At 51.6% G+C, this 22,026-nt stretch overlaps 2 protein-coding genes across 8 annotated transcripts; one reads left to right on the top strand and one right to left on the bottom strand.

Annotated features, from left to right (window-relative positions):
• Positions 1-639: 639 nt before the first annotated feature.
• Positions 640-11,350, bottom strand: Ushbp1 (USH1 protein network component harmonin binding protein 1). 5 transcript variants are annotated; one of them, XM_087900871.1, is made up of 13 exons: positions 11,102-11,350; positions 10,866-11,009; positions 10,503-10,708; positions 9,883-10,315; positions 7,859-7,987; positions 6,463-6,596; positions 6,177-6,317; positions 5,754-5,906; positions 4,570-4,819; positions 2,725-2,952; positions 1,453-1,538; positions 1,179-1,301; positions 640-1,072 (listed from the first exon to the last, which is right to left on the bottom strand). In XM_087900871.1, the coding sequence occupies exons 2-13, from the start codon at positions 10,917-10,919 to the stop codon at positions 895-897; spliced, it is 2,115 nt and encodes a 704-aa protein (XP_087756997.1). In that variant the 5' UTR covers positions 10,920-11,009; positions 11,102-11,350; the 3' UTR covers positions 640-894. The 5 variants fall into 5 exon arrangements, with proteins under 5 accessions (XP_087756997.1, XP_087756998.1, XP_087756999.1 ...); XM_087900872.1 differs by having other exon boundaries at positions 7,859-7,981; XM_087900873.1 differs by having other exon boundaries at positions 10,536-10,708.
• A 1,281-nt stretch (positions 11,351-12,631) lies between these two features.
• On the top strand, positions 12,632-21,982 carry Babam1 (BRISC and BRCA1 A complex member 1). 3 transcript variants are annotated; one of them, XM_048427107.3, is made up of 9 exons: positions 12,632-12,797; positions 15,387-15,729; positions 16,356-16,414; positions 17,656-17,776; positions 17,856-17,934; positions 19,314-19,338; positions 19,781-19,910; positions 20,013-20,099; positions 21,664-21,982. In XM_048427107.3, the coding sequence occupies exons 2-9, from the start codon at positions 15,433-15,435 to the stop codon at positions 21,862-21,864; spliced, it is 999 nt and encodes a 332-aa protein (XP_048283064.1). In that variant the 5' UTR covers positions 12,632-12,797; positions 15,387-15,432; the 3' UTR covers positions 21,865-21,982. The 3 variants fall into 3 exon arrangements, with proteins under 3 accessions (XP_048283064.1, XP_048283063.1, XP_087757269.1); XM_048427106.3 differs by having other exon boundaries at positions 15,384-15,732; XM_087901143.1 differs by having other exon boundaries at positions 12,633-12,797; positions 15,387-15,732.
• Positions 21,983-22,026: the final 44 nt, after the last annotated feature.

Genomic DNA, 22,026 nt, shown 5'->3' with positions numbered 1-22,026 from the left:
GTTGGATCCCCAGGAACTGAAGTTATGGACAGTTGTGGGCCACCATACTGGGAATGGAACCAAGGTCCTCTGCAAGAGCAGCAAGTGCTCTTAAACACTGAGCCATCTCTCCAGCTCCTCATTCATCATCATCATCATCATCATCATCATTAGATGCTGCCTCATTAGTCCAGGCTGACCTTAAACTTACTATGTAAGTTTGAGGAAAGCCTTGAACCCTGAGTGCTGGCATCACAGGCAGGGACAGACTTCCCTTTGTGTGTGGCGCTGGGGAGGGAACCCAGGCTGTGCACTTGCTGGACAGGCATTTTCCCCACTGGGCCCCAGCTCTGTACTCTGCAGAAGCCTCCCACCTGCTTGGTAAGGGCTGCAGATGGAACCCAGTGCCTCCTCAGCACAGGCTGGTGGGAAGGGCAGGCAGAGGCAACTCTGAGGACTTCAAGCACATGACCTACTTATGAGCAACCACCCCACCATTTTCTTCCTCTAAATGCAGTCCCAAAGCAGTCTGGGAGTCTTCTTCTCCAGCACCCCTGGAAACACCTCTAACCTGAACGCTTCCCATCTCTGTCCCACTTTGGGAAACTCAGCACCTCCTCAGAAGGTGGTCTGGTCACAAGGGACAAAGGACAGATGGTATGATGTCACAATAGGACGCTTTACTCGTTGATTAAACGTGTGTATGTGTGCATTACTGAAGAGCCTGTAGAGTTCAGAAGGGGACGACAGATTCTCCTAGTTGACATTACAGACACTGTGGCTGTGGAGAGGGGGAACTGAACTTGGGCCCTCTGCAAGAGCTGCTGAGCCATCTCTGCAGCCCATGACAAGACATTTTATGACATGCCTGCCACAGCTGCATGTTACATGTTACATGCAAGCTTGGTCTGGGTCCTACAGGAAAGTCTGGCCTGGCTGTGGAGTCCCGGGCTTCTCCAGGGCTCTGGCAGTGGCTGCCAGCGCGGCCAGCTCCTCTGCCTGCTGGGCCTGCATCTGAGCAATCTGCTGCTCCAACCTCCGGCGCTGCTCTTCCTGCTTCTGGTGGGCTCCTCTGAAGGCCAAGACCAGGGAGCTGCCAGGGGGAGGGAAGATTCCTGGCTATGATTCACAGGCCTGTCTAAACTAAAGGCAGGGGCTGCGGGCTTGCTGCTGCCTTGCTTAGCAGAGACGAGACCTACCTATGAGCCTTGCACAGCTCTCTGTTCAGCTCTGCACTCTGAGCACGTCTGGTTCGGCCCTTCTGAGCCACCTGTTCCAGCTGCTGCCGCAGGGATTGCAGCTGTACCCGAAGGCCCACTGTTCTGCAAGGGTGATAGAGACCGTCCCAGTCACTCCCAACCCTCTTGCTCTCCTCCCAGCACACCTGCAAACAGCGGCACACTCTACTCTCAGCCACACCCGTTAACCCCCCCCCCCCCCCCCCCCGCTCCCAAACCAGGCCCTGACACACACCGGGCGAGGGATGCCGACAGTTCCTGGGATAAGGTCTCAGAATCCCATGCTCTGCTCATCTGGCCACCAGGGAGGGCAGGAGGGCCCTAAGGGAAGTGGACAGGAGAGAAGAAACAATGTGTACGCTGTGTTCAGCCCAGGCTGGACATGGAAGCTGCCCTGTTCCCAGTCAGGGCTTTGTTTTGTTTTCTTTAAGTCAGTGTTTCTCTTTGTAGCCCTGAATGTCCTAGAACTCATGGAGATCCGCCTGCCTCTGCCTCCCAAGAGCTGGGATTAAAGGCATGTGCCACCACACCTGGCCAGATTGATTTTTATTATTACACTTACTTATTGTGTTTATTTACTAATGTTGTATGTGCATGCATACATGTGTCACAGTGTGCATGTGACGGTCAGAAGACAACTCGTGGGTATCGGTCCTCTTCCCACTATGTGGGCCCAAGTGCAAAGGATAGGACACACATGGCAGGATCTCCGTGAGGTCTGGGGGTCTCCGCCTTCTGAGGATGACTCAGGACTGTTTTCTTTTCCTTTGGATACTGCCAGAACCTCACTGCACTTTAAGACCCTAAATGACTCAGCTTCCTCACTAAGGACTAAAGCTCCCCGCACCACGGGCTGCCACCCACCCCACTCGTGCATCCCCCTCCTCCCTTCAGGGAGCTGTGAGTTACAACTTACCTGCCCCGAGGTTTTCCTTTCAAATTCTAATAAATTGAGTTTCTTTTAGCTACATTCTTAAGTTACTTTTTTAATGGCGCTAAGAACCCACAAAGGGACCCTGATTCCCAGCTCTGCTGAGGCACCCCAAGATTTTCAGTAGTCCTTCTCTCCTGATTTCTAATTATTTTTTTGTTATTTTAAAAGTTTTATTGATTTTTATTTTCTGTGTATGGGTGTTTACAAGCCTATGTCTGTGTAGCATGTACCCAAAGTCCAGAACAGGTTGGACCCTCTGGAGCTAGAGAGTTACAGGTTGTGAACACAGTGTAGGTGCTAGGAATCCAGCCTGGGTCCTGGGTAAAAGCAGCCGGAGCTCTTAACCACTGAGTCACCGCTCCATCTGCTCCCCCGCCCCCATTTTTAATACTTCAGTTAGAAGACCTGCACCCCTGGGAACTGACCTGGGGTCGGCAGCAAGTGCCTTTACCACTTGTTCTTTGTGCAGGAGGATGCTCAGAGGAACTGACCTGGGGTCGGCAGCAAGTGCCTTTACCACTTATTCTTTGTGCAAGAGGATGCTCAGAGGCGCCGCGACGGTGGGCACAGTACCTGGTAGTGCTGCTGCCCATCCTCCTCGTCGTCCTCTTCGCTGCTCGGGTCCTCGGTGCTGCCTCCTCTGCTGCCATCTCCAGCCAGATGAGTCCTCTCCCAGCGAAGCTGCTGCAGAAGCAGCAGGTGGGCGGGGCCCTGGGCCCTCAGCGCCGACTCCCGCAGCTCCAGCCCCCGCTTCTCTCGCCGGGACAGCTGCAGCCGCAGCACCAAGTCCGCCAGACTGTCCTGCAGGGGCTAAGAGTCAGGAGGCCAGGAAAACACCTTGACCTGCGTCATGGCCTTCTTCTTGTAAAAGTCACAGCCGGGAAATGGCATTGTGGAAGTGTCTAGAATTTCTCAGATCTCAAATCTTTTTATTGTTTGAATTTTATTTTATGGCAGGCAGACGGAATAGTGCAGACCTTAGTCTGAGTACTTTAGGCAGAAGCAGGTGGATCTCTGTGAATTCAAGGTCAGCCTGGTCTACCTAGGGAGTTCAGGCAGCCAGGGCTAGAGTGCCTGCTTAAGTGGGTTTGCACACAAGTGTAATGCTGTAAGAAGCCAGAGAGGGCATCAGAGACCACGGAACTGGAGTTGAATAGTTGTGAGCTTCCATATGGGTGCTGGGATCTGAACTCGGATCCTCTGTGATAGCATCCTGCACTCTCAAACACGGAGCCATCTCTCCATTTCTCTATCTTTTACAATTTTTTCTTATTATTTATTTTTGAGACCTGGTGTCACTATGGAGCTCGGTTCAAGGGCTGGGACTACAAGTGTGTACCACCATCAGGTCTGCTTTTCTTTTATGGAAGGGGTCGGGGAGCAAGGAGGTTTTCATTTGTGCTAGGCAAGCGCTGTACTACAGAGCCACCCTGCCCCCAGCCCCAGGGACTCATCGCCCTGAGAAGAGGATCTTGGTTGTCAACTTGATGGGATCTAAAGTCACCCCAACCCTGTGGACACACCTGTGAAGAAGTATCTAAATTAGAGTAGTGGGTGGGGGCTGGGGTCTTGAGCTGTATGCATTCCCCTCGCCTCCTAAATGCAGACGCAAGCAATGTGAGCCTCAGGCTCCACAGGCACAGCCTGATGATGGACTGTACCCTGTCACTGCCAGCCAAGCTGGAACAGACCTTCTGCTGGAAACTGTTCCTGTCAGGGACTTCATCATAGCAACACAAAGGTAACTTACAGAATCTTAAGGAAAACCTAATCAGGAGGAGAAACTCCTATGCATCCCTCAAAACCTCAACTCCAGCACTTGGGAGGTAGAGGGAGGAGGGTCTCTGTGAGTTCAAGGCCAGCCTGGTCTATAGAGCGAGTTCCAGGACAGGCTCAAAAGCTACAAAAAAAACCCTGTCTTGGAACAAACAAAACCTCCTCAACTCTAATTCTTCCTATAAGAAACCAACTGCCCATTGCTGTGGGATAATGCTCTTGTACACTGTAAAGATTTGTCACTCACATTGGTTTAATAAAATGCTGATTGACCAGTAGCCAGGCAGAGAGTATAGGCAGGGCAACCAGACTAGGAGAATTCTGGGAAGAGGGAAGGAAGAGATGCAGTCACCAGCCAGACTCAGAGGAAGCAAGATGAGAATGCCTCACTGATAAAAGGTACCAAGCCATGTGGCTAAACATAGACAGGAATTATGGGTTAATTTAAGTTGTAAGAGATAGTTAATAATTAACTTGAGCTAAAAGGCCAAACAGTTTATAATTAATATAAGCCTCTGTGTTTTTTGGGGACTGAATGACTGCAGGACCAGGTGGGACAGCCATCCAAGGAAAACCCTGCTTGCCTATGGTCTCTAATGACACCATCAAGAGTGTGTTGTGACATTGTCAACACATTCCTACCCGAGTAGCTACCAGGTCCTGCTGGATCTGAGACTTCTCTAGCCGGGGCAGGGCTGGGCCAGGCTGTAGTTCCAGAATGTCCTGCACTGTTGCTTCTGCGTGGGGCATAGTGGACCTGGGTGTGGTGTCAGGGCTGAGCGCCGAAGGGATCTTCACCAGAGCCCAGCGTTCCCGGAGATGCTGGATATAGCCATGGAGCTGAGCAGCCAGTTCCTGTGGTGTAGGCTTGTCCACACTGCTGCCCTCAGAGCTACAGGAGACAGGAGGGAGATCATGCTACACAACTGTCCCCACAGCGCAGTATAAGGAGCCACCACAGTCCCGTGCCAGCTGGATAGTCTTCCAGCAGATAATATGGCAGGTGCTGGGGCTCAGTCCACAGACAGCTTGCCCAGCATGCATGCGGCTCCATTCCAGCACCATTTAAATATCCCAGCTCTCAGGAGATGGAGGCAGGAGGGTCAGATACATAGCAAGGTGGTGGAGCCTAGATGGTAGTCAGACCACTGGGGGAGTTTGAATTTAATTCTGTGGTATGCACAGTCCACACTGGACACAGAGGCTGCACGGACAGCTGAGATGCTCTCTGCAGTGAGTTCACGGGTACCACGACAGACAGCAGAATCCAACTGCACTGCTAACCCTGCCAGGCCCACACGGGGCTTTACAGCGCTTCCTTGCTTTAGGGCTACACTGCAGCCTGAGCACTTCCTGTAGCACTGCTCTCTACTTCCTGTTGCCATGAAGGATTGACACTTCTGAAGTCAAGATCCAAAATTTAATAATTTTTCTTTACCCCCCCGCTCCAGCTTTAGAGGTTGAAACCAAGGTCTACGCATCTATGTGAGACTACATGGTGATTTGCTTGTATGCTTGGTGTTGTATTTATTTATTTGAGACAAAATCTCACTGTGTAGACCAGTATGGCCTAGAACTTGCTATGTAGACCAGGCTGGCCTTGAGCTCCTCAAACTCTGCCTCCTGAGTGCTGGGATCAAAGGCTTGTGTCACCACACTTGGTGTCAGGCAAACTTAATCACCACTGAGTGGCCTGTTCCAGTCAGGCCTTGTGACAGTCAACCCTAGGCAACAACAGGGATGGTGACATTACAACCCTGTCTGCAGCAGGTTCTGGGTCATGCACCCCCATGGATCAGCACAGTTCTTGTGCTTCCTGAGGGTACCTGGGCCAGAGTATCTCTCCATCCATAGCGGCTTCCTTCTCCACCAGCAGCCTAGATGCCTCTGTCTCCGCAGCCTGCAGGTCACTCTTGGTGGCTCCGGTTCCAGCTGTCCTCAGAGTAAGCAGCACTCCATATGCCTCCTCACAATCCTCACTGTGGGACAGGATCTGAGTGTTTCAGCACTCAGTCCCAGCCCAGTAAGAGGTAGAGATCTGTGGATTCAAAGCCAGCCTGGGCTACACAGTGAGACCCTGTCTCAAATAAAAATTCTACAAACCACTAAAAGATAGCCTCCACCCTACATACTTTATGGATCAGAACAAGACCTTCTGAAGGTCCCATGTCCCTCTTTACGTAGGATCATCTTGGGATGCAGCCCCACCCCACTCCCAGCCACCACCATCATTGACAGTAGGCACAGACCTGTACTGCAGGGCCAGGCGCAGGGCTGTGGCCTCAGCCTCCCGCTGGCCCAGCTGCATACTAAGGTTCTCACAGCGGCCCTTGTGACCCTGGAGCACAGCCAGCAGGAGACGGTTGAAGCACTTCAACTTCTCAATGCTTCTGCCTCCAAAGAAGGGCAACAGTGAAGATGAGTGAGGCCCAAATCAGCCAGAGCCCAGTTTCCTCCCCTCCATCTCTCTCACAACCCAGGAGCAGGAGGCATGGTGCCCTTAAAAGCTCAGCAGCTGTGACTTCAGTTACTCACCCTTGGAGCTGCCCCATCTGGTCCTCCATGAGGTGCATCTTGGGGGCTGAAGGCTGTGTGGAAAGGCACCCAAAGATGTGGGTGCTGGAGTCACTCCAGAGGCGTTGGAGAAGAGGGTGAGCCAAGGGGGAGTCCTGCCAGGAGGACATGACTTGATTTACTCATCATCTTTCCTTTTGGCAGGGCTGGGGGTAGAACCAGGATCTTGGAACAAGCTATATACCTGCTGTATCACTAGACACAACTTCAGCTTTGGTTTGTGTTTTAGGTGTATGTGAGTGCACATGTGTGGAATGTATGCATGTATGTGCCATGATACATGAATCAATGTCCGAGGACAACTTGTGGAAGTCAGTTCTCTGTTTCTACTCTGGGAGTTCCAGGAATTGAATCCAGCTCATCAGACTGGGCAGCAGGCACTTGTTCCAGCTGAGCTATCTCATCAATGCTTATTGTTTTATCTGGAGACAGGGTCTCACTACAGTTATTGGTCATGATCCTTCTGCCTCAGGCCCCTAAGCAGCAAATTAGTGATTTAAGCTTCTTCATTTTTACTTTCATTTTAAGTGTATGGATGTTTGTCTGCAAGTCTGTCTGTGTACCATGTGCTGCCCGGTGCCTGTGGAGCCCTGAAGAGGGTATCAGATCCATGGAACTAGAGTTACAGATCTTTGTGAGATGTCATTTGGGTGCTGGGCACTGAATCTGGTAGTCCTTTGTGAAAGCAACTAGCACCCCTAACCAATGAGTCATCTCTCCAGGCCCTGTTTAGGATTTTTCAGATACTATGTGTCTTATTAACAGTTTTCTCTGAGATAGAAACATTCTAAACTCCTTAAGCAGGAAAGTAAACAACTCCAAACAGCTTCAGGAAGTCCCAGAAACTGAGCAGATTCACTAGGATCCTCCCTGTTGGGGTAAGAAAAGTTCTTCTGAGACCAGCTGATTAGTTGCAAAGAAGACTATAGATCAGACCAGCTGCCAGAAGAGGTTTAGACCAGAGTCACTTGGATGGGACAATCTCCAATCTGCTGAGCTGCCTTCAGTCTGTGAATTGTGCTCCAGGCTCTCAGCCTTGTGAGTGGTCAGCCATGCTGGTGTGGGCTTTGGTGATGCAGCTGTCTTTGAGTCATTTCTGCTCATGTATGTAACCCCTCTCTCATGATCCTATATGTAGCTCCAATAAACTCATTGGTGGACTAAGTTGGACTTTGGTGGTGTCTGTACTCTCGTGTGTCACGGCTCCCTACCTGGGGTGAGTTGATGTGTACAGTGTCACCCCAGGAAGAGTTTTGTCACACACCACTAGGGAAGCCATAAAGCACACATTGAAGCTTACCCCACACTGGAAAAGCAGAGGACATTATGACCCAGACTCTGAAGACTTCAGGCTCACCTGAGGTGCCCAGGGCTGCCCTTCTGCCCCAGAACTGCTGGAGTTGCTGCTGTTTGTACACCCTGCTCTGAGGAAAGGGGTGGGCAGGGAAGCCTCCAGTTGCATCAGGGAATCCTCCAGCTCCTGCACCTGCCAGTGATGGAGGATCAGACTGTGGCTTCACATACAGACAGTTCTGTCAGCAGCAGGAACCCAACCAAGTCCTGTCCATATGACCTGAGACAGGTCCCCAGCTGCCACTCAACACTTACCACTCCCCCAACCTGGGGACTGCAGCTACTAGCAGGGGGTGGGGGAGGTAGGGACAGTTCCACTTTTTTTTTTAGGATTTATTTATTTTTATTATTTTATGTACATCGGTGTTTTGCCTGCATGCATGTCTGTGAGAGTGTTGGGTTGCTGGGAACTGGAGTTACAGGCAGTTGTGAGCTGTCAAGTGGGTTCTGGGACCTGAACGTGGATCCTCTGGAAAAGCAGCCACTGCTCTTTTTTCCTTTCTAAATTTTTAGGAGACTCAGTATTTCTCTGGATCTCCCCAACTCAAGTCATCCTTCTGCCTCAGTCTCCCATGTAGCTGGAATTTCTTTCTCTCTTTCTTTCTTTCTTTCTTTCTTTCTTTCTTTCTTTCTTTCTTTCTTTCTTCTCTCTCTCTCTCTCTCTCTCTCTCTCTCTCTCTCTCTCTCTCTCTCTTCTTTTTTTTGTTTTTTTATTTTGTTTTGTTTTTCGAGACAGTGTTTCTCTGTAGCTTTGGAGCCTGTCCTGGAACTAGTTCTTGTAGTCTGGGCTGGCCTCGAACTCACAGAGATCCACCTGCCTCTGCCTCCCAAGTGCTGGAATTAAAGGCGTGCACCCTGCATGCAGCTGGAATTTTAAGTGTGCACCACACATTTCATTTCTGTGCTGGTGAGAGGAGTCTCAGCAAGCTAAGAGCGGAGGAGTCTAGGCGGGCTTTGTATGCACCCTGTCCCCCAGTTTGTTTGTTTGTTTGTTTTTGTTGTTGTTGTTGTTGTTTGTTTTGTTTTTTGAGACAGGGTTTCTCTGTAGCTTTGGAGCTTGTCCTGGAACTAGCTCTTGTAGACCAGGCTGGCCTCGAACTCACAGAGATCCGCCTGCCTGTCTCCCGAGTGCTGGGATTAAAGGCGTGCGCCGCCACCACCCGGCCCCAGTCTGTTTTTACTTCTCTTTTGAGACAATGTTTGCTCATCTTGTCCAAGCTGCTGTTAAATTGTGATTCTCCTGTCTTAGCCTCTGAAGTTCTTAGCATTTCAGACTTGTCCCATTATAGATGAGTTTGACATTTCCCATCATCCCGTCCCCTTCACCACTTCTCTGCGCCTGGACCACTGCTGTCACCCCACCCCCATCATCAGGGGCGTGGTCTACCACCAGACTGTTCTAACCACAGTCAGCAGATGGCGCAAGGGAGAACCTGCAGCAGGTCCAGCTCCCTTCAGGACGCAGGTCCCTGCCTTGAGCTCCGGCTCTGGCTTCCCTCAGAGTTTTAAGATGAAAACAACAACAACAAAACAAACAAACAAAAAAACCAAAAAACCCTCTTCCTCCCCAGTTGCTTTTAGTTGTGGTGTTTTATCACAAAAAGAAACCCTAAAACAGGATTATTCGGTGTGTGTGGTGTGTGTGTGCGTGCAGGGCCCAGGGCCTCACACTCCTCAGGCAAGGCCTCTACCAACAAGGTACTCAGAACCTTAAAAAAAAAAAAAAAAAAAAAAAAGCAGAAAAAGAAATTGACACCCAGGCTGGCCTTCAACTCAATCTACATTGGAGAATTTGGCCTTGGTCTTGACTGAGCAGTCTTTCACTTGAGATTGTCTCTCCTCCGCTTCTAGAGTGCACCCTGCCTGGCTTCCTTCTGACAGTCAATCTGGGCCTCGAGACCCCTCTTTTACTTTGCTGTCTTCTTTGGTCCCTTCTCTGGCATGTTTTTCATTGCTCCACATCGGTTTGTTGAATGAACAAATGTGTTCTGGAGGCAGAATCTGCCCTGTCCCCAGTCAGAAGCTCACCTGTCTCTGCAGGGTCTCCTTCTCTGCCTGGGCGTCCTGCAGGGAAGCTTGAGTGCAAACCAGCTCATCCTCCCTGCTGCCCAGGGCCAGCCGCAGCCAGGCATTCCTCTCTATGAGGCGAGCTGCCTCCTGCTGTCCAGACCCGGCTTTTTCCTGATCACCAAAGGACCCAGGTGCCCCCTGGTCACTGTCTTCTCCTTTTGCTGGCCTCGGAAAGCTTAGGGAGTGGTGACGCCAGGCGGATACGGTGGTCTCAAGGGAGCTCAGCCTGCTCTGCAGGGTCTGGAACACGCTGGCTACTGACGTCTCAGCAGGGCCACTATCAGGGGTGGCTGCCTGCGGAGTCTGGGGGTTTTCCTCCTCAGACTTGCACCCTTCTTCTGGCTTCAAGGCTAGGGCCCCATGGGATCCCACACAATAATCATCCTCAGGCCTATGAAGACAACCCGGGACCCCAGTTGGTTCAGCAGGGGCTTTGGAGCTAGACCTCAGAAGGGTGAGCAGGCAGTGAGCTGCATGACTGAGGAGGAAAGGGAAGGGAAGGGAGAGGATGAAGGAGAGGAGGCAAGAGGAAGCTAAGGCAGATGTGGGGGGGTGGGCAGCAGCTTTGTGAGGGGCACCTGCTGGCATAGGAAGCACTAAATTCATCCCACCGGCTCCCGGGTCTCTGCAGGTCAGGACTAATGTGTTTCGGAAGCAGCCCGAGTTTGGCCTCAAAGTTCCCACTGTTGACCTCCATCTCCTCTGAACTCTCAGCCACTGGGTCCAGCTCCCCCTGCAAATGACATCCATCCCATAGGCTCTCAGCCACTGGGTCCAGCTCCCCCTGCAAATGACACCCATCCCGCAGGCTCTCAGTCACTGGGTCCAGCTCCCCCTGAGAATGACTGCTCGCCACTACTGCAGGTTCTGAGTGAAGCAGGCTCACTCCTGGGTTCCGGGATCCATGGAATTGGGTACAGCAGGAAGAGGAGCTCACTTACGGGTGGAGGATGCCTCCCTCGGCGACTGCGAGGCCGTGTGGCCCGGGCACTCATGGCTTCTTCCACCCCTGATCACAGCCTGCTCTTAGATTCTCTTTGTCGGCCTGGATCCTTGGTTTCCCCCCAGAAGGAGTTTTGGGTCAACTGCATCAATTGAACACATTTGAATATTTGACTGCCTCACCCGATGGCACCCATTCTTGTCCATTTGCCCCAACCCTCGCCCTCTTCTCTACCTGACACTCCTTTTCTCTCAGCTGCCTGAATGCATTGTTCCTATCTGTGTCCCCCCCACCCCATGGAGGCATGGGATAGGGATCCCAAGAATCTGTTTTCTTCCCCGGACTCTCCTAACACCAAACTTCCTCTCCGTGTGTGTGTGTGTGTGTGTGTGTGTGTGTGTGTGTGTGTGTCCACCCTCCGCTCTGCTCCAGGGCACCCTGGGAAAGGCCTGAGCTCCTGGGCGCATCTCAGGTCACCCTGGCTACAAAGGCTGCACTGGCCAAGGCTGGTCTGGGAGGGGCTGAGAAACAGGAAGGCCCCTGCCCTGGTCACATGGACAGTTATTGTCTTGTTTCCTTCTCCAGGATGTCAGCTTCCTACAGAACGGGGACAGGATGGAGTAGGGGACTCTTGTCCCTCTCCAAGATATCAGCTACCCCCCCCCATTCTAAACCTTTAGTCCCTCCATTTTCTCAGGTTCAGCATGGCTCACTCCACTGTAATGTCTTTTTATTACATTACTCCACTGTAATGTATTATTATTATTTTTATGTGTTTCTAAAACAAAAATAAAAAAACCCGTAGGAGTGGGCTCCAGCATTGGAATAAAATTATGCCTTTCATTCCTTTGCTTTATTTGTTTGTGTTTGTGTACATGCTCTTCTCCTTCCACCATGCAGGTCCCGGGGATTGAGTCAGGTCTTCAGGTTTGTGGTGCTGGCCTCCGTTCACCACACCGTAATGTTTCTCTTCAACAAGAAGGACTGCTCTTCCCACAGAGCCCTACTTGTCTGCCCTGTCTGCATCAGAAGGCTTCGGTGGGACAACGAGCCTGTCCACAGTGTGTCTGCTGGCTTTTCTTTTTTACTTTTTCTTTCCATTTTGGTTTTTAGACGGGTCTCATATAGTGCGGGATAACTTGAGCAGCCGATCTTCGTCTTCTGACCTCTGGGGTGCTCGAATGACAGGTGTGCACTATCAGCCCCCATCGCGATAGTATTGGATGAGTGCCAGCATATGTAAAATAAGAACAGAAATAAGCCGGCGGTGGTGGCACATGCCTTTAATCCCAGCACTTGGGGGCCAGAGAGCACTTGGGAGTTCAAGGCCAGCCTGCTCTACAGAGCGAGTTCCAGGACAGCTAAGACAGAGAAACCCTGCCTCAAAAAAAAATCAATCAATCAATAGGTGGATAGATATAGGTAAACAAACAAACAAACAAACAAATAAGCAGAAATAAGTAGTTGAGAGAGCCTTTGGCAAACCCAAACCAAACCCTATCCTGTCAATCATCAATCAGCCCCACCCAGGTCAGTCTCCTGTCCTATCACAGCAGAATTCTTGACAACTGTTGTCAGTTGAAACCCGAACTACAAGCTCCGCCCAATCTTGCTTCAGTCAACTCCAGACCACACCCATTCCCAACAATACCCTACCTCAGCCCCACTCCGGCCAGTTATATTCTAATTTATACCTCCGGGATCGCCTCAGCCTATCAGTGTGCAGGTCCTGAGGTTCATGGAACTACATTTCCCAGAAGGCGCCACGGCAACTCCGTACAAACTTCCGGTCAGGAAGATGGCGGCTACCTAGAACCCTGTGATTGACTGGCTGCGGTACCTAGGCTGCAGAGTGGAACCTGGCTGTGTGTCCGCGCGCGAGCTTTGTGTCGCAGTGATTAAACTTCGATCCGACTTGCTGCAGCTCTAGGTTCGTTCTGCTTGAGGAGCTGGGGTCTGTGGAGTCCCGAGTCGGAGCACCGCAAGAAACGTGCATCTATTGCGCGGTCGGCGATTTGGATGGGCGTCTGCATCCCACAGACCTGACCACCCGAGTCCGCGCCACGCTCTCGTGCACGATCCAATCACTCACGCGCTGTAGCCTCGGGCGACAGAAACCCAGACACAAACTTGCCAAAGCCAGCAAGGCAACTGGGGAGCTCTGAAAAGGCTTCAGGCACAGCTGGATCCAGGCGCCCAGAAGTGGCTTAGGCGGTCAGCCAGGCGTCTCTTCGCGCAGGCACCGCCCCAGGGGAAAAGGGGGCTTTCAAAAGCCTTCAACTGCTTGTTCTCAGCTTGACAAACCCATTAGGTCTCTTTTCCTTTTCTGTCTCTTGGAACTCTCAGGTGTGGGAGCCACCAAAGGCCTTACTGGGTCAAATACCCATCGCTGAGTATTCCCGGTGACCAGGCAGCTGTGTTTATTGGCCCAGTGATGGGCAAACACAGAGTTTGCCCTGTTACAAGAGGTGGAAAGCTAAGATTGGGGTACAGTTCATTTGATGCAGTGCTGTGGCTCAGTGGGTGAAGTGCCTACCCAGCACGCACGAGGCCCTGGGCACCACATACACCGGATATGGCGGTGCAATCCCAACATGCAGAAGGTGGATGCCGAGGGTCGGGGTTACCAGGTCACTCTAAACCATGTATGTTATGTATGTGAGTGAGCGGCCAGCCTGGGCTACACGAAACTGTGTCACAAACAAAAAAGAAGGAAAATGAAAAAGTTGTAATTGACTTCACCTGTGGGTGGTTCCTGGCTTCGCTCTTTTTTTTTTTTTTATCGATATTTTTCGAGCTCTACATTTTTCTCTGCTCCCCTCCCTGCCTCTCCCCTCCCCTTCAACCCTCCCCCAAGGTCCCCATGTTCCCAATTTACTCAGGAGATCTTGTCTTTTTCTAGTTCCCATGTAGATTAGATCTATGTATATCTCTCTTAGTGTCCTCTAGCTGTCTAAGTTCTCTGGGATTGTGGTTTGTGGGTTGGTTTTCTTTGCTTTATGTTTAAAAGTCACGTATAAGTGAGTACATGTGATAATTATCTTTCTATGTCTGGGTTACCTCAATCAAAATAATGTTTTCTAGCTCCATCCATTTTCCTACAAAATTCAAGCTGTCGTTACTTTTTTTCTGCTGTGTAGTACTCCATTGTGTAAATGTACCACATTTTCCTTATCCATCTTTCTGTTGAGGGTCATTTCGGTTGTTTCCAGGTTCTGGCTATGTCGAACAATTCTGCTATGAACATAGTTGAGCACATGTCTTTGTGGCACAATTGAGCATCCTTTGGATATATACCCAAAAGTGGTATGTGGCATTACTGGGTCTTGAGGAAGGTTGTTTCCTAATTTTCTGAGAAATCGCCACACTGACATCCAAAGGGGTTGTACCAGCTTGCATTCCCACCAGCAATGCAGAAGTGTTCCCTTTTCCCCACAACCTCTCTAGCATAAGTTGTCATCAGTGTTTTTGATCTTGGCCATTTTTACAGGTATCAGATGGAATCTCAGAGTTGTTTTGATTTGCATTTCTCTGATGATTAAGAATGTTGGACATTTCCTTAAGTGTCTTTCAGCCATTTTAGATTCCTCTGTTGAGATTTCTCTGCTTAGGTCTTGACTCCTTTTTTTTTTTTTTTTTTTTTTTGAATTGGATTATGTGTTCTTTTGGTGTCCAGTTTCTTGAGTTCTTTGTATATTTTGGAGATCAGACCTCTGTCTGATGTGGGGTTAGTGAAGATCTTTTTCCATTCTGTAGGCCGTCGTTTTGTCTTGTTGACCGTGTCCTTTGCTTTACAGAAGCTTTTCAGTTTCAGGAGGTCCCATTTATTAATTGTTTCTCTCAGTGTCTGTGCTGCTGGGGTTATATTTAGGAAGTGGTTCCCTGTGCCAGTGCATTCAAGTGTACTTCCCACTTTTCTTCTATAAGGTTCAGTGTGGCTGGCTTTATGTTGAGGTCTTTGATCCATTTGGACTTGAGTTTTGTGCATGGTGATAGATATGGGTCTATTTTCATTCTTCTACATGTTGATATCCAGTTATGCCAGCTTGTTAAATGTTATGCCACGTGTTAAATGTACTTTCTTTTTTCCATTTGATATTTTTTGCTTCCTTGTCAAAAATCAGGTGTTCGAAGATGTATGGATTGATATCCAGGTCTTCTATTCGGTTCCATTGGTTCTTCTGTCTGTTCTTATGCCAATACCAGGCTGTTTTCAGTACTGTAGCTCTGTAGTAGAGTTTGAAGTCAGGTATTGTGATGCCTCCAGAAGTTCTTTTGCTGTACAGGATTGTTTTGGCTATCCTGGGCTTTTTTGCTTTTCCATATGAAGTTGAGTACCGTTCTTTCGAGGTCTATGAAGATTTTGGCTGGGATTTTGATGGGCATTTTGTTGAATCTGTCCTGGCCTCACTCTTGAGGGAGCCGTTCTGCAGCCATCAGAGATTCCCGCGCAGCAAGGGGCTCATAGCTCAGCTTCTAGCTTTTAGTAACCAGTTGCTTTTAAAAACTCTTAAAGCAGGACCCTGGCTTCCGCTGTCCCGTCTCCATCCAAGCACCCGGGAGTCATGGAGGTGGCTGAAGCCAACAGCCCCACCGAGGAGGAGGAAGAAGAAGAGGAGGAGGAAGGGGAGGAGCCGACACCCGAGCCCAGGCCTCATACTCGCTCCAACCCTGAGGGGGCCGAGGACCGGGCTCTGGGAGCCCAGACCAACGTGGGCAGCCGCAGCGAGGGCGAGGGTGAGGCGGCGAGTGCAGATGATGGAGCATCCAGTGTCCCAGGAGCCGGGCCCAAGCCCTGGCAGGTACCAGCACCAGCACCTGAGGTCCAGATTCGAACACCACGGGTCAACTGTCCAGAGAAGGTGGTATGTCTTGGTTGGAGATGCAGGGATGGGGTCCTCAGACAGGCCACTCCTGCCTTGTGAGAGTCTCTAAATTGCTACCTCATTTTCCTGTGGGTTCCAGAAGCACCACACACTTGGTGATTTAAACATATTTTTTTATGTGTGGCACCTGGACATGTGCCACTTGCCCCACACTGGGGATCCTAGGCAGGGGCTCCACCCCTCAGCCACGCCCCCAGCCCCTCACTGGGGATCCTAGGCAGGGGCTCCACCCCTCAGCCACGCCCCCAGCCTCTCACTGGGGATCCTAAGGCAGAGGCTCCACCCCTCAGCCACGCCCCCAGCCCCTCACTGGGGGAGTCTTGGCAGGGGCTCCACCCCTCAGCCACGCCCCCAGCCCCTCACTGGGGATCCTAGGCAGGGGCTCCACCCCTCAGCCACGCCCCCAGCCTCTCACTGGGGATCCTAGGCAGGGGCTCCACCCCTCAGCCACGCCCCCAGCCCCTCACTGGGGGAGTCTAGGCAGGGGCTCCACCCCTCAGCCACGCCCCCAGCCTCTCTTGAGCACTGCTTCTGGGTCCCACCCTAGCTGTCTTAGCTGTCTGGTTTCATCCTCTACTCTCTGTCTTCTGTTTGTGTTTCAGATCATCTGTTTGGATCTTTCAGAGGAGATGTCTGTGCCAAAACTGGAGTCCTTTAATGGGTACGGTGCTACTGGGCTCAAATATGGGCCGCTCAGAATGTTTACCCAAGTAGGATCCAGGTGTCCATGACAGTTTCAGGGCTTGTGGCCTTCTAGGCTTCTGTCCATATGTGTGACACTCTTAGGAGCCTAGTGATCCCGGCGTGTGTGTGTGGTGGGGCGCAGGTTGATGGGGCAGGCCACTGTCAGGTGAGTTCTGTGTGCCCCTGGCAGTTGTAGTAGCAGGTGTCACATCTGGAGTGGCCTCAGGGTTCTGTATGGGATAAGAATTAGGCCACAGGAGCCGGTGGCACACACCTGCCATCTCAGCACTGGGAGGTGGATATGGAGGAATCAGGAGGTCTGGGCAATCAGTAATTTGGGTGCCAGTTTGGGTTCCACAGCAGTCTTGAGGCTATGCACCCTATGGTGAGTTTGAGGCTAGCCTGCACCCTATGGTGAGTTTGAGGCTAGCCTGCACCCTATGGTGAGTTTGAGGCTAGCCTGAACTCTATGGTGAGTTTGAGGCTAACTTGGTGTATTAGTCTGGGTTCTCTAGAAGAACAAAGCTGATGAATGAATGTGTATACATACACAATTAAATATATAGATAAAATACATTTATAAAGTGGATTATTAGAGTGACTCACAGGCTCTGGCCCAGCTACTCCAACAATAGCAGTCTACTAAGGGAAAAGTTGTTCAGTGCATGAGACTGGGTGTCTCAGCTGGTCTTCTGTATATGCTGGAGTCCTGAAGAAGTAGGTCCTAATGACAGTGAAGGAATGGACTTGCTAGTGAGAGCAAGAGCAAGCAGGCAAAGCCAAGTGTCCCTTCATCCATGTCATTTACATAGGCTGCCAGCAGAGGGCGCGGCTCAGATTGAAGGTGGCTCTTCCCACTTCGGAAGGAAGCTGTGCATGAGAAGCAGATCTGTATTAGAAGCGGGTCTTCCCACTTCAAATGATTTAATTAAGAAAAGAGTGCCTCAGCTGGGCAGTGGTGGCGCATGCCTGTAATCCCAGTACCTGGGAGGCAGAGGCAGGTGAATTTCTGTAATATTGAGGCCAGCCTGGTTTACATAGTGAGTTCTAGGACAGCCAGGGCTGTTGCACAGAGGAACCCTGTCCTGAAAAACCAAAAAAAGAAAAAAGAGAAAAAAGGGACAGAATTCCTCCTAGCCATGTCCAGCCCCTTGGATTTTAGTTAATTTCAGATGCAGTCAAGTTGACAACCTGCCGCTGTCACCCCGCCTCTCCCAGCTCCAGGACAAACGCCCTGAACGTGTCTCAGAAGATGGTTGAGATGTTTGTGCGCACGAAGCACAAGATTGACAAGAGCCATGAGTTTGCACTGGTCGTGGTGAATGACGACCCCGCTTGGGTGAGGCTCGGGGCTGACCGGGACTCTGGGAGACCTCGGGACCGGGAACCCCAGTGCTGAGGCTCTGCCTTCCCTGCAGCTGTCTGGACTGACCTCTGACCCCCGTGAGCTCTGCAGCTGCCTGTACGACTTGGAGACGGCGTCCTGCTCCACGTTCAGTATCCTTGTCATAATCCCTGACCCCAGATAGCGCTGCCGCCATGGGGGCTCAGTGGTGTTGTGGCCTCCCTCCAACACACAGCCTAGGTTGAGCACCAGAACCCAAAGCATTCCAGACTCGGAAGTCAGTACTTTTCTATAGTTGCTGGTTTTTGACACAGGACCTTGCTGTGTAGCTCAGGCTGAATTCATGATCCTCCTGCCTCAGCATCCTGAGAGTAGAATGACAATGGCTCAGAACCATGCCCCCTAATTCTTTATTTTTAAATATTTGTTTATTGAGACAGGGTCTCATTATGTAGCCCCGACTGTACTGGAACTCACTGTGTAGATCAGGTTGACCTCAAACTCACAGAGACCCACCTGTGTCTGCCTCTTAAGTGCTGGGATTAAAGGTGTGCACCACCACCTCACATCAAATTTATCAAATCTATTTTTGAGACTTTCTCATGTAGCCCAGCTTAGCATTGAATTCACCGTGTAGCTAAGGATGGCCTTCAGCTCCTGATTCACATGTAAGCGCTGGGATGACAGTGTGATGGAGAGGAACCCTCAGCTACATGACTGCTGACCTGCTGCAGGCACTGCACCCACTGAGCTGCAGGCACCTGAATCCCAGCCCCAGCAAAGCTCAGGGGTTTTGCCCAGTGAAATCATAAATAGAATATTCCATGTATGATATTATAGGAGTTACATACAAGACCCAACATGCGGCCAGGTGTTGGGGTGCAGGAGAGTCAACCTACCACTCAGAAGCTGAGGCAGGAGGATTCCTAGTTAGAGACCAGCCTTACCAACAAATATCTAGACTCTGTTTCAAAACCATAAAATCAAACCTCCTTTCCCCCCCCCCAAAAAAAGCAGTGACAGAAAGCTGGCTGTTAATCCACAGTGATGTCAAACCCACAGCCACCGAGAACCCAGGCCGCCTTGAGTCCCTAGCATCCACCCAGAATGGTGGAGGGGTTGGTGTCAGCGGGTGTGACTCATCCAGGGGACGCTCCACTGCAGCAGGGCTGGCGTGCAGTTACCTGAAAAGTCATAACCCTGTCTTTCACCTGGTGGCTCCCCCAGAATTGAGGATGCAGTAGATGTGGCAGGAGAGGAGAGCCCTGGAGGGTCTGCAGGGAGTTAAGGCCACCACCCACTTTATGAGTGAGAGGCAGTGGGCTTAGAGAGGTGCTATGCTGGGTAGGAATATCCGCCTACCCCAGGGGTCACACAGCTACCCCAGGGGTCACATAGCTATTCCAAAGGTCACACTGCCTACCCCAGGGGTCACACTGCCTGGCCCCAGAGGTGCCCGTCATCTCCCAGGATCCAGGTCAGGAAAGCCCCCTGCCTCCGAGCTGGCACCCCGTCCTTAGCATCCCTTCAGATCTAGAAGGTCTCTTCAGTCTCATGTGAGTGGTCATCCAGAGTGGCGCATGCCTTGGGTTCCTTCCCCAGCCAGGTGCAGACAGATTCAAGGCTGCCCAGTGTGTGTGGGGGGGGGCGTGGAGGGACTGGGGGGCAGCCCGGGACAAGACCCTGTGTCCAGCGGTGGGGCTTGAATTTGTTTTTCTTTTGAGAAGGCTTTTAAAGAAGTCATACAGTTTTTTACTATGTATTTATTTTGTGTGCAAGCACATGGGCCACGGTGCTTGTGTGGAGGTCAGGGGCAACTTGTGAGAATCGAACTCAGGTCCTTGAACTTCACTGCAGGTGCCTCGAGCCCTGGAGCTGTCTCTCTGGCTCTGGCTTTAACATGCAGGGCTGCTAGGATCGTGCTAGGGATTCAGCTGTGATAGGTGGGGCTCCGGCCAGGGCTTGTAGGCGGCTGAGGACCCAGCTCTTCTCTTGTAGCCAGCAGAAGACTGAGCTGCCAGTCACAGAGAATGTGCAAACCATCCCGCCCCCCTACGTCGTGCGCACCATCCTGGTCTACAGCCGCCCTCCCTGCCAGCCCCAGTTCTCCCTGACTGAGCCCATGAAGGTAAAGCCTGGAGGGAGGGGAGGCAGTGGTTGGATACCAAAGGGGACCTCCCAGGACCGCACAGGCTGGAGCTCACCCCCACCTTACTCTCATTCACTGCAGAAGATGCTCCAATGTCCCTACTTCTTCTTTGACATTGTTTGCATCCACAATGGCACCGAGGAGAAGGAAGATGAGAGGAGGTGGAAGGTGAGAGACAGTGGAGGACGGTTGGGTGTCTCAAGCTGTCTGACTTGGACCTGCCCCTGCAGTCATTTAACAGCTGTTTCCTACATTCCACTCTGTGTTGGTGGTGGCTGACTTGGGAGGCTGTGGCCTTAGCAGCCAGCCCACACCATTCCTAGCACTTCATGCCTCCCAACTTTACCCTGCTACGCCGTGTGCCTGCAGCACCCTCCCCTCCCAGCTTCTCCAGGCCTCACTGCTTCTTATCCTCAGACTTGCCCTGTGAGTGGGTTACTAATACCTGTGAATTTCAGTTTATAGACTGCAAGGTGGGGCAAGTAAAGGCGCCTGCAGGCAAGCACATGGACTCGCGCTCAATCCCAGGACCACCATGGTGGGAGCACTTGCTCCCAGGGGTTATATCCTGACCTCCATACACCTGCACTCAGTGCACGCAGACACCCCCACACCTGTTCATGCACACACGTATGTGTGCACACGCATGCACATGGAGGCACATTCCCACACATGTATGCACACACCCATGTACACCTGTAACTCCAGCCCTTCTGCCTGTGAGTGAGGCACCGGAAAGGCTGAGGCAGGGGTTGTGACGTGATGGGGATGTTGTGTGACAAGACTTTTCCTGGACAGACACAACACCCCTGAGAGGAGCCCACGGCACACTGAAGTACAACAGACACCATAACGTCCAGCTTGAACGAACTGGAACTTACTGGTTACATAACGAACCAGTGAACTTACTGGGGTTGCTTACAGGAATAGGGTGGGGGTCACCTACAGGAGCAGAAATGACTCACAGACAGCTGCATCACCAAAGCCCACACAACAGGGCTGACAGCTCACAGGCTGGGAGCTTGGAGCACACTGCACAGCCTGCAGGCTGGAGAGTGTCTGGCCATGTAACTCTGGTCTAAACCTCTCCAGGCTGCTGGTCTCAGAGGAGCTCCCTACCCCAGCAGGGAGGGGCCTAGTGAATCTGCTCAATTTCAGGGGCTTCCTGAAGCTGTTTGGAGTTGTTTGCCTTCCTGCCTACTGAGCTTCCCTTCAGGGTAGAATGTTTATCTCAGAGAAAACCCTTTACTACAGAGTGAGGCCTTGTTTGAGGGAAAATGCAGGTGGCAGGTGCTGCTGTGAGCCCTTTCACCCCTCCCCTCTAGTTTGAAGCAGAGTCTCTTGTTGCCACGGCAGCCACCCTGCTGGCTCCTGAGTTTTCTGGTTCTCCCACCCTGCAGGGGAGTGCACTGGGATGAAGGTTATGTCCTGCTGTGTCAGCTGTCCACGTGTGCTGGTTTTGAACTCGGGCCCAAGCGATTGCCTGGCAGATACTTTACTCACTGAGCCCCCTCTTGCCAGCACTTGGGCTTCTAGGGTGCCCAGGTCCTGGCTGCCTGGTGGATACCAGCCAATGTTTGCTGACTGCATTAGTAGTTTCTGTCCTGACCAACTCCTCTTCACCCCTCAGGACCCACTGTAGATGCCCCTTACTCTAGGAAGGCCTCCAGGAGCAGGGAGGGCCTCTGAGGGCTAATGCCAACCCTGAACAGCCTCTCCTTGGTCCCCGCAGGATGTATTCTCCTTCATGGGCAGCCTGGACACCAAGGGCACCAGCTACAAGTATGAGGTGGCACTGACTGGGCCAGCCCTCGAGCTGCACAACTGCATGGCCAAGCTGCTGGCCCATCCACTTCAGAGGCCCTGCCAGACCCATGCGAGCTATAGCCTGCTGGAGGACGAGGAGGCTGGTGAGGGCGAAGCCACCGTGTAACCCGTGGCATTTCTGCACCGTTCAGGAGCTCTGTGCACCCATGCCCACTCCTACTGTGTCTGCTATAAATTCTTCCTGGGACCAGTTTGTCACCAGAATAAAAATCTGAGGCTTCTGAGCCTGTTTTCTGGTCATTTTAGGTTCACTGAGACAGAAAACAGG

The sequence above is a fragment of the Myodes glareolus genome, chromosome 23 (genome assembly GCF_982192425.1).
Source record: "Myodes glareolus chromosome 23, mMyoGla1.1, whole genome shotgun sequence".
Taxonomy (NCBI): Eukaryota; Metazoa; Chordata; class Mammalia; order Rodentia; family Cricetidae; genus Myodes; species Myodes glareolus.
The sequence above is the reverse complement of the archived record's forward strand: the minus strand, read 5'-3'. Positions and strand labels throughout refer to the sequence as shown.